Source organism: Nematostella vectensis, chromosome 10, assembly GCF_932526225.1.
Source record: "Nematostella vectensis chromosome 10, jaNemVect1.1, whole genome shotgun sequence".
NCBI lineage: Eukaryota > Metazoa > Cnidaria > Anthozoa > Actiniaria > Edwardsiidae > Nematostella > Nematostella vectensis.
In genome coordinates this window covers 15660189-15672326 of record NC_064043.1, presented here as the reverse complement: position 1 = coordinate 15672326, position 12138 = coordinate 15660189, and the positions used below count along the sequence as shown (strand labels likewise).

Below are 12138 nucleotides of genomic sequence, written 5' to 3'. Positions count from 1 at the left end.
ATCAAAGTCAGAGAAAAGACTTTGTGGACCTGGGAGGGGGGGGGGGGGCTTACCTCATCACTCTCGCCTCCACTCTCTGCATTTGTCTCCTCGGCCGCACTTTCCAACAGGGTTCCCAACTCATTGATGAGCAATTTAAATATTTTAACCGGCATCGGGATCATGGTCCACTGCTCAGGGGCTATAGAAGAAAAACGAAAAACATGAGAAACAAGTAGCGCAACACGATAACCTTACAGAAATAGCAATGTATACATCTATTAGCATGAGCTGTACAAAATAAACAATAAGCTTACTTTTAGCTGCTTTTGACCGCGTTCTTATACCTAAAAAGAGCAAAACGATTAAATGGGGGAACTTATAGCAATCAAGTCTGCTCCCTTCAAATGCTATTTTCCTATACCATGTAATATCTCGAACAACACTTAGCCACTCCACAAACTACCCTCAAGCTCCCTTCTCTCTTTGCCTCAATTATCCATCAATTCTTTATTGCACCACTCAACAAATTCCTTAAGCTCCCTTCTCTCTTGGCCCCAATTATCCATCACCTCTCCTTTGCGCCACTCCACAAATTTTTTCAAGCTCCCTTCTCTCTTGGCCCCAATTATCCATCAATTCTTCTTTGCACCACTCAACAAATTCCTTCAACCTCCCTTCTCTCTTGGCCCCAATTATCCATCACCTCTTCTTTGCACCACTCCACAAATTCCTTCAAGTTCTCTTCTCTCTTTGCCCTAATTATCCATTACCTCTCCTTTGAGCCACCCCACAAATTACGTTCAAGTTCTTCTCTCTCTTGGCCCCAATTATCCATTACCTCTCCTTTGCGCCACTCCACAAATTCCTTCAAGTTCTCTTCTCTCTTGGCCCCAATTATCCATCACCTCTCCATTGGGCCACCCCACAAATTACGTTCAAGTTCTTCTCTCTCTTTGCCCCAATTATCCATCACTTCTCCTTTGAGCCACTTCACAAGTTACCTTCAAGCTCCCTTCTCTCTTGGCCCCAAAGCTCAACTCGTGCCATGCATGCTTACCTTCATCGTTTGGATAAATTCTGTCTCCCTTGACGACTACTTGGAGTCTCTTGTCGCCTGTGTTAATGAAGTACTGAAGAACGTTGCATAGGGCTAGGGTGCTGAAGAAGTAGATGCCAGAGATATTATTTCATTTGAGATTTTATATAGATAATGACTAGAATGGCACTGCTGTTGGCAGGAATAATACCAGAATAAAGCTCCCAATGATTAAGTGATAAATATCCTACATATTTATTTGGGCTGGTTTAACACTTGCACTGTCACGTTCTTCTGACAGTTCCAGCACTGTTCAGGGACCTTGCACTCAATTCAACAAATTTCTATAAAGGGACGACCACGCCCCATCTTACGGCTCTGTCAAATCTTCCCTTCCGTAATTAATTTTTACAAGATGCATCGAGACATCTACAAGTGACAATGTTTGCACATTTCGACAAATGGCGAGAAAAGAAAAAAAACAAGCACAGAGAAGGTAATCACCCAAAATCCCAAAGCTAACACCACTTGGCGGGTGCGACCAGTCGCAACCAAAAAGTGCACAGAGGCTTAACCGCGGTGATCCTAGACACTAAAATTTCTTAGATACTTAACAGATACTAATCAGAAACTAAACTGATACTAAACAGAAACTAAACTGATACTAAACAAAAACTTAAAGGAAGATAAAGGGGGGTAATCGTTAATAACAAAAAAAATCAAAATTACCTATTTTATGCATAGAATTAGAGAGTACGGCTGGAAATACGTCAACATCACTACTAGCGTGAAATATTCAAAAGGTGATCGCACACATACTGATAGTATAAAACAACTGAATAAAAAATACGGGGGAAGGAATTTGGTTTTGTTCACATAAATAGCAGACAGGTAGGAATAGTTAGCAGCTAGGTAGGAAAATTTTTTCTTTCTATCTTTCTTTTTTTTTTTTTTTCGTTTGAACAGATCAGAAACTGGTCTGAAAACTGATGCAGATCTTCTTGATTTTATTCTGGTTAATTCGAGTCCAGTTTATATTTAACTCTCCGTAAAAGTAAACGTTACATTGCTGTTTGAAAACTTAGCAATAACTTAGCACTAAATCGGTTTAGAAACGTTTTAGAAATGTATATTGTAGTTATTTCCTTGTGTATTACATAGAAATTTGCAAGCGCCTAAACCAGAAACCAGACAAAATATTCTTATCAGACATTCTTATCAACATAATATTCTTATCAGTCTAGGATCCACACAAATTACAGAAGTTGCTGTAAATAATTTGAGAAACCATAATTATAATGCCTTTCCATAGATTCTAACTGATTTTACTCGGTAAATGGTATTTTTAATTATTAAATTTTTTTTTATGAAGTAACCCCCTGACCGTTTTGGTGTCTGTTTAGTATCTGATTAGTATCTGAGGGATTAGCATCTAGGATCACCGTGGTAGAGGCTTAAAAAAATAATTTCAGCTTTTCTCTAACTTTACTGTGAGAGAACTCTGATCTTTACAGGCTTTCCCTTACCTCACTTTACTGTCATAGACACCATAGAACTCTAATTTTTCCAGGATTTTCCCTTACCTAACTTAACTGTCATAAACGCCATAGAACTCTGATCTTTACAAGCTTTCCCTTACCTAACTTTATTGTCATAGACGCCATAGAACTCTGGTTGGCGCGCGCACCAGATCTTAAGGATGTTTTCCAGCGCTGATTTGCCAGTTGGGTCTGGGACACCACTGAGAAATTCAATCGTGGTTTCAAGCTGACTGTTCATGAGCTTGACGAATACTAAGATCAATGACTGAAACGGTAAACAGATGATAAAAAAAGTCATTAAACGAGTCAAATTTAAATACTTCTGTTCTACATATGTTCATAAATGAGGTATGAGATAATCATGCTTGTTTTTAGACTTGCTTAAATGTTTTAGCACCATAACCGGCAAGGAAAGGGGGGGAATGAAAGGGGGTGGGGGTGTCATCATATAACCACGGTCCAAACCTGTATCACACTGAGCGTCTCCGCTTGATGAAGTTTGCTGAGTACACCTCGTAATAACAAGTCTAACTGATCGCCGAGGTTTTTTCCAACCTGCGCGAAAAAAAAAAATATATATAACAGATTGATGTTGCATTTGAGTTCATAAGATGTCTAGCCATGATATTTGGAACATGATGACAATATTGGTGAAATAGTGGTGTTGTGAAATAGGTGTTGTTAGATGGTGAAGATGTTGTAAACAATAATGCAGGGTGCAGCCATACGAAGGGCCAAACGTCACCCTTATAGCAACCACAATACAGTAAATGTTTGGGACACAAATCAAAATTTCGAGAGAAAAAAACGTCAAATAAAGGACCCCCTTGTCTTCACCCCTGAGATGATGATGATGATAGTGGCGGTGATGATGATAACAGTGGTGATTGTGATGACCACAACCTGTTGGTTATTGTGGTAAAGATGGTGAATATTATGGAGAGGATTAATAACAGAAGAAACAGTTAGAGTTATTATCTGTTGTGGTATAATCAAAGCTTGGACAGAGTATAGGAAATAGCTGTGTTACCGTGTTATTTTTTAGTCTTTTTTTTCCTTTTTTTTCACACCAGACAGGCCTGGGTACCAGTCAGCAGGTACCAGTCCCTACTCATTGCTCAAATGAAATAGATGGCAATAGGAAGTGACGTACCTTGTGTAAGAGTGTGGTTACCAGCCTCCCAGCAAATGAGGCTGTGAACTCAGGTCCTCGCGGGTCCAGTAGGTGGGAAGCCCCTTGTATGACATAGGAAATACCATTGTTGCCTTCAGAGTCTTTCCTAAAAGACAAATGGGACAAAGAACTCAATATTTTGATAATACCAATTCTTGATTTATCGATGACACCTATTGAGCTGGGGTACGTGCTTCTAGTAAGCTCACATGTCTCCACCTGGAATGAAACCTGTCTAAGCAGTGGTGAGAGGCCCCATATACTGACAGGCTAACACACTGGGCCACCTGTGGTGAGAGGCCCTAGATGCTGCCGGCCAATCACACTGGGCCACCTGTGGTGAGAGGCCCCACATACTGACAGGCTAGCACACTGGGCCACCTGTGGTGAGAGGCCCCATATACTGACAGGCTAACACACTGGGCCACCTGTGGCTAGAGGCCCCATATACTGACAGGCTAACACACTGGGCCACCTGTGGTGAGAGGCCCCATATACTGACAGGCTAGCACACTGGGCCACCTGTGGTGAGAGGCCCCATATACTGACAGGCTAACACACTGGGCCACCTGTGGCTAGAGGCCCCATATACTGACAGGCTAACACACTGGGCCACCTGTGGTGAGAGGCCCCATATACTGACAGGCTAACACACTGGGCCACCTGTGGTGAGAGGCCCCATATACTGACAGGCTAACACACTGGGCCACCTGTGGTGAGAGGCCCCATATACTGACAGGCTAACACACTGGGCCACCTGTGGTGAGAGGCCTCATATACTGACAGACTAACACACTGGGCCACCTGTGGTGAGAGGCCCCATATACTGACAGGCTAACACACTGGGCCACCTGTGGTGAGAGGCCCCATATACTGACAGGCTAACACACTGGGCCACCTGTGGTGAGAGGCCTCATATACTGACAGGCTAACACACTGGGCCACCTGTGGTGAGAGGCCTCATATACTGACAGGCTAACACACTGGGCCACCTGTGGTGAGAGGCCCTAGATGCTGCCAGGCAATCACACTGGGCCACCTGTGGTGAGAGGCCCCACATACTGACAGGCTAGCACACTGGGCCACCTGTGGTGAGAGGCCCCATATACTGACAGGCTAACACACTGGGCCACCTGTGGCTAGAGGCCCCATATACTGACAGGCTAACACACTGGGCCACCTGTGGTGAGAGGCCCCATATACTGACAGGCTAGCACACTGGGCCACCTGTGGTGAGAGGCCCCATATACTGACAGGCTAACACACTGGGCCACCTGTGGCTAGAGGCCCCATATACTGACAGGCTAACACACTGGGCCACCTGTGGTGAGAGGCCCCATATACTGACAGGCTAACACACTGGGCCACCTGTGGTGAGAGGCCCCATATACTGACAGGCTAACACACTGGGCCACCTGTGGTGAGAGGCCCCATATACTGACAGGCTAACACACTGGGCCACCTGTGGTGAGAGGCCTCATATACTGACAGACTAACACACTGGGCCACCTGTGGTGAGAGGCCCCATATACTGACAGGCTAACACACTGGGCCACCTGTGGTGAGAGGCCCCATATACTGACAGGCTAACACACTGGGCCACCTGTGGTGAGAGGCCTCATATACTGACAGGCTAACACACTGGGCCACCTGTGGTGAGAGGCCTCATATACTGACAGGCTAACACACTGGGCCACCTGTGGTGAGAGGCCCTAGATGCTGCCAGGCAATCACACTGGGCCACCTGTAGTGAGAGGCCCCATATACTGACACACTAACACACTGGGCCACCTGTGGTGAGAGGCCCCATATACTGACAGGCTAACACACTGGGCCACCTGTGGTGAGAGGCCCCATATACTGACAGGCTAACACACTGGGCCACCTGTGTGAGAGGCCCCATATACTGACAGGCTAACACACTGGGCCACCTGTGGTGAGAGGCCCCATATACTGACAGGCTAACACACTGGGCCACCTGTGGTGAGAGGCCCCATATACTGACAGGCTAACACATTGGGCCACCTGTGGTGAGAGGCCCCATATACTGACAGGCTAACACACTGGGCCATCTGTGGTGAGAGGCCCCATATACTGACAGGCTAACACACTGGGCCACCTGTGTGAGAGGCCCAATATACTGACAGGCTAACACACTGGGCCACCTGTGGTGAGAGGCCCCATATACTGACAGGCTAACACACTGGGCCACCTGTGGTGTGAGGCCCCATATACTGACAGGCTAACACACTGGGCCACCTGTGGTGAGAGGCCCCATATACTGACAGGCTAACACATTGGGCCACCTGTGGTGAGAGGCCCCATATACTGACAGGCTAACACATTGGGCCACCTGTGGTGAGAGGCCCCATATACTGACAGACAATCACACTGGGCCCTAGATGCTGACAGGCCAGGGGCGGATACCTGGGGGAGGGAGGGTACCTGTGGTACCACCTGTGGTAATTCTCATAGCATTGTCATGCAATCCAACAAAATATAGGCTCCATATGAAATGGCCAATCAAACACTGTCTTAAATTAATTTGGGGAGGTAATCTCCCTGTAGTTGGAATGCTGAATTACGAGAGAGCAGATACAGCGCAGCTTGTGTCTAAAGCATAGAAGGTGTCTTGGGCAGCCTCCATAAGTCTCATGTCTGACCACAGAGCACAGCTTAGAGTAACACTTTTGGGTTTTTTTGAGGGAGGAAAACCGGAGAAAAACCCTTGCATTTTATCTAAAATGTTGTGACAAGATCCACTGAATTGGGGTAAGATTACGTGACACCTGGGAAGGCCATGAAGGTCAAATAGTATAATTCTGTCTCACAACCTTCTTTTTAACAATTCATCCATCTTTTTAACATTCCCTAGTATCTTTTTAACATTCCCAACTATTTTTCAAGCATTCCCAACTATCTTTTTTAACATTCTCAACTATCTTTATAACATTCCCAACTATCTTTTTAACATTCCATGCATCTTTTTAAAATTCCCAACCATCTTTTTAACATTCCCAACTATCTTTTTAACATAAACCAAATATTTTTTAACATTTCCAACTATATTTTTTAACATCTCCATCAATCTTTTTAATATTTCCAACTATATTTTTAACATTCTCAACTATCTTTTTAATATTCCCAACTATCTTACTATCTTTTTAACATCCCCCAACTATGTTTTTAACATTCTCAGCTATCTTTTTAACATTTCCATTTATCGTTTTAACATTCCCAAATATCTCTTTAACATTTCCATTTGGCTTTTTAACATTTCCATACATCGTTTTAATATTTCCAAGCTGTACTCACTCACCAGTTGTATAATTGCTCAGCACCAGCGATGAGATACATCCGCAAACACTCCCCTCCACTCTATCCGACAAGACAATCTGTTAGACTATGGACATGCAAGAGAGATTGGGCAAATAGGCAACCTTGAGGCTGGTAGAGAGGCAAACCCAATGGGGGGCAAATAGGCAACCGTTAGGCTGGTAGAGAGGCAAACCCAATGGGGGGCAAATAGGCAACCGTTAGGCTGGTAGAGGCAAACCCAAGGGGGGGGGGCAAATAGGCAACTGTTAGACTGGTAGACAGGCGAACCCAAGGGGCAGCAAATGGCAACCACTTGGCTGGTGGAGACGCAAACCCAAGAGGCAGATACAGGTCGGGGTGGGGGGAGGGATGGATTGCATGGATATCCACCTCCCGTTTTGAGTAACAAAGTCAAAGTTCTTCTTTTAACCGCTTCAAGTTATGATGGCTTTTTGAAAGTAACGTGGCGGAGTTTCATTATGTTTCGTGGAGACTGTGCACACATCTGCTAAAAGGTGAATAAGTGGGGTATCAAAAGGTGAATAAGTGGGGTATCAAAAGGTGAATAAGTGGGGTATCAAAAGGTGAATAAGTGGGGTATCAAAAGGTGAATGCGTGGGGTATCAAAAGGTGAATAAGTGGGGTATCAAAAGGTGAATAAGTGGGGTATCAAAAGGTGAATAAGTGGGGTATCAAAAGGTGAATAAGTGGGGTATCAAAAGGTGAATAAGTGGGGTATCAAATGGTGAATAAGTGGGGTATCAAAAGGAAAGAAAAAATTGCCCAGCCAAGGTCCCCGCTGTAGTGTTAAAACAAAAGGAGACAAACACACCTGTAATACAGCGTTATCATCTGAGTTAAGTAGAATCTTGATGAGCACAGGAAATACATTATTCAGCAGAAGGTCAGAGAGTGGAGGCTCGCTAAATTTGATGATATTTGTCAGCACATCTATACATACCTAAAGGACAAGAAACATGTAAACAGCACAGGTCAACCAACATTGGCACCGATGTATCAATATGCAAAACAGTACAGGTCAACCAACATTGGCACCGATGTATCAATACACAAAACAGTACAGGTCTACCAACATTGGCACTGAGCTATTCAATACACAAAACTTGACAATGTACCTTTTATCTGCCTGTTCTATCTTAATTGTACAAGTTCTAAACTCCCTCAATCCAGCTTAGTTGATGAATGTTACATTGTTGTAAATAATACATAAGTGAGATGTAAATGTTAGCATCAAACTAAACCTCTTAAATTAATTGAAATTTAAACCATGTTTTACTTTAATATTTAACTTGGCTCATTTCTATTGATAGTATGAAATAATGTATGGATTATCAAAAGTTATTTTAATTATTTTTCATTATTCAATGAGAACACAGCTTGTATCCCTAGTGGTGAAAGCATTGTTTACTTACAGCTTGTATCCCTGGTGGTGTAAGAACAATTTACTTACAGCTTGTACTCCTAGTGGTATAATCACCGTTTACTTACAGCTTGTATTCCTAGTGGTATAATCACCGTTTACTTACAGCTTGTATTCCTAGTGGTGTAGGCACCGTTTACTTACAGCTTGTATCCCTAGTGATGTAAGCACCGTTTACTTACAGCGTGTATTCCTAGTGGTATAATTACCGTTTACTTACAGCTTGTATTCCTAGTGGTATAATCACCATAAGCTTGTATTCCTAGTGGTGTAGGCACCGTTTACTTACAGCTTGTATCCCTAGTGGTGAAAGCATTGTTTACTTACAGCTTGTATTCCTAGTGGTATAATCACCATTTACTTACAGCTTGTATTCCTAGTGATGTAAGCACCGTTTACTTACAGCTTGTATTCCTAGTGGTAGAATCACCGTTTACTTACAGCTTGTATTCCTAGTGGTATAATCACCATTTACTTACAGCTTGTATTCCTAGTGATGTAAGCACCGTTTACTTACAGATTGTATTCCTAGTGGTAGAATTACTGTTTACTTACAGCTTGTATTCCTAGTGGTGTAAGCTGACTGTTTACTTACAGCTTGTATTCCTAGTGGTATAATCACCGTTTACTTACAGCTTGTATTCCTAGTGGTATAATCACCGTTCACTCACAGCTTGTATCCCTAGTGATGTAAGCACTGTTTACTTACAGCTTGTATCCCTAGTGGTGAAAGCATTGTTTACTTACAGCTTGTATCCCTAGTGGTATAAGCACCGTTTACTTACAGCTTGTATTCCTAGTGGTATAAGCACCGTTTACTTACAGCATGTATCCCTAGCGGTGTTTTTTCTGGCGGCGATTGGAATATGCTGATAACAGTTGGAATAAATCTCTGCTGCAAAAGCTAAAAATTACAAAAGATTGTTCTCATTAAAGGCAATGTACATGTTAGTTGTACGAGTTTATTTGTTCACAGTAGAAAAACATGTCACCTTTTTTCAATAATGTAATTCATATGCAGCTCCAATCAATCTTTATTAAAATCTAAAAATATATTTTGCATGAGATGTGAAATATGGTCTAATTTCTAAAGAGTCTGGTCAATACAGTGAGAGTTTGTGTGTAAGCAGGTACCAGGTGTCGGCAGTGATGGTGCCGGGTGCCGGCGGTGATGGTGCCGGGTGCCGGCGGTGATGGTGCCGGGTGTTGGCGGTGATGGTGCCGGGTGTCGGTGCCGGGTGTCGGCGGTGATGGTGCCGGGTGTCGGCGGTGATGGTGCCGGGTGTCAGCGGTGATGGTGCCGGGTGTCTGCGGTGATGGTGCCGGGTGTCGGCGGTGATGGTGCCGGGTGTCGGCGGTGATGGTGCCGGGTGTCGGCAGTGATGGTGCCGGGTGTCGGCGGTGATGGTGCCGGGTGTCGGCGGTGATGGTGCCGGTTGTCGGCGGTGATGGTGCCGGGTGTCGGCGGTGATGGTGCCGGGTGTCGGCGGTGATGGTGCCGGGTGTCGGCGGTGATGGTGCCGGGTGTCGGCAGTGGTGGTGCCGGGTGTCGGCAGTGGTGGTGCCGGGTGTCGGCAGTGGTGGTACCAGGTGTCGGCAGTGATGGTACCAGGTGTCGGCAGTGGTGGTACCAGGTGTCGGCAGTGATGGTACCAGGTGTCGGCAGTGGTGGTACCAGGTGTCGGCAGTGGTGGTACCAGGTGTCGGCAGTGGTGGTACCAGGTGTCGGCAGTGGTGGTACCAGGTGTCGGCAGTGGTGGTACCAGGTGTCGGCAGTGGTGGTACCAGGTGTCGGCAGTGGTGGTACCAGGTGTCGGCAGTGGTGGTACCAGGTGTCGGCAGTGGTGGTACCAGGTGTCGGCAGTGGTGGTACCAGGTGTCGGCAGTGGTGGTACCAGGTGTCGGCAGTGGTGGTACCAGGTGTCGGCAGTGGTGGTACCAGGTGTCGGCAGTGGTGGTACCAGGTGTCGGCAGTGGTGGTACCAGGTGTCGGCAGTGGTGGTACCAGGTGTCGGCAGTGGTGGTACCAGGTGTCGGCAGTGGTGGTACCAGGTGTCGGCAGTGGTGGTACCAGGTGTCGGCAGTGGTGGTACCAGGTGTCGGCAGTGATGGTACCAGGTGTCGGCAGTGATGGTACCAGGTGTCGGCAGTGATGGTGCCGGGTGCCGGCAGTGATGGTGCCGGGAGTGATGGTGCCGGGTGCCGGCAGTGATGGTGCCGGGTGTCGGCAGTGGTGGTGCCAGGTGTCGGCAGTGATGGTACCAGGTGTCGGCAGTAATGGTACAAGGTGTCAGAATTTTCAGGACTTTCAAGGAAGTTTTCCAACATCCCAAAAACATGTTGTTTGATGAAGTTTGATGGGGACAGGACAGTCATGTTTTATTAAATTAAATATTTGGCCTTCTCTGGGCCTTCTCATGTATTTAGGCATGTACCACTAAGCTATAGCTCTTTAAATTCAGCCACCTTCCCTCCCCTGTTATCCAATGAGCTAACAATGGATTGGCTAAAAAATATATTAAATAGAAATAAATTGTCAGTAGGAAAACACAATTAGTATTCATCAAAACAATAAGCACACTCACTTTGTTGCATCCAGAGTTCATAGCGAGTTCTTTGAACAGGTCTTCTATTAGAGGCAACAAAGCTGCATCTATTAAAAGAGAGAAAAACAGGATGCACATGAAAAATAAGTACAGCATAACAACACAATCCAGGAATCGATGTAATTTCAGACAAACTTACTGCTTGAATTATTTTAATTAACCCTTGAATGTGGAAAGGTAATAGATTTGTTATCTTACCATGAGCTAGTTTGATGAAAAGTGCTATAGTAATAGATTTGTTATCTTACCATGAGCTAGTTTGATGAAAAGTGCTATAGTAATAGATTAGTTATCTTACCATGAGCTAGTTTGATGAAAAGTGCTAAAGTAATAGATTTGTGACGACTCACGCGAAAACGTACCTTAGAGCTTCTCAATTCCGCGAATTAACCCGCGAAACGGGCGCGAGCGTTCCGCGAAACGGGCGCGAGCATTCCGCGAAATAAGCGCGAGCATTCCGCGAGATAAGCGCGGGCATCCCGCGAGATGGGCGCGAGCTTTCCGCGAGATAGGCGCGAGCGTTCCGCGAGATAGGCGCGAGCGTTCCGCGGGTCAGGCGCGAGCTTTTGCAAAACAGGCGCGAGCCTTTCGTTGTTGAGTCGCGAGCACATAACGTAACAATCGGCAAAAGGGCTGAATCTTGAATCTTTCGATTTCCAAAGTCCGTGAAACGCGATAGACATTTACTGTGGTCTATACCTTAGAAAAAGCCTCTCTTAGGATAGAAGTAAACAAGTATTTGAGTTTGGGTTCGTTGAGATCTCGAGTGCTAGCAAGGGAATCGAACGGCAAAGTCGCTACGATGCTACATCAAGACAACAGCGCTATTACCAATCGCCTCTTGAGGGATAGCTTGATATCGACTCCGACAGTTTGACATCAGTCGGAAGATGTTTCGCTCGAAGCCTTGGTTGGTTCGCTAGAAGCCATATACTTGGTTAAGAAAACAACGTTTAAACATACTATGGTTTAAATATATAGAATTATAAATAAAATTTTATTAAATCTAGTCGTAGTAAAGTTATTTTTCTACATATACA

General features: G+C 45.0%; 1 protein-coding gene across 1 annotated transcript in view; it reads right to left on the bottom strand.

Moving 5' to 3' along the window:
- The window catches only part of LOC5512221 (importin-9), a 60443-nt gene that overhangs the window by 3467 nt on the left and 44838 nt on the right, over positions 1 to 12138 (bottom strand). The window contains exons 18-27 of the mRNA XM_048733452.1: positions 11078 to 11145; positions 9316 to 9396; positions 7884 to 8012; positions 7053 to 7111; positions 3713 to 3839; positions 3025 to 3114; positions 2658 to 2824; positions 1040 to 1140; positions 297 to 326; positions 54 to 181 (exon numbers count right to left, since the gene is read on the bottom strand). Of these exons, the coding sequence (XP_048589409.1) occupies positions 54 to 181; positions 297 to 326; positions 1040 to 1140; positions 2658 to 2824; positions 3025 to 3114; positions 3713 to 3839; positions 7053 to 7111; positions 7884 to 8012; positions 9316 to 9396; positions 11078 to 11145 (980 nt within the window). The remainder of the gene's footprint in view (positions 1 to 53; positions 182 to 296; positions 327 to 1039; positions 1141 to 2657; positions 2825 to 3024; positions 3115 to 3712; positions 3840 to 7052; positions 7112 to 7883; positions 8013 to 9315; positions 9397 to 11077; positions 11146 to 12138) is intronic.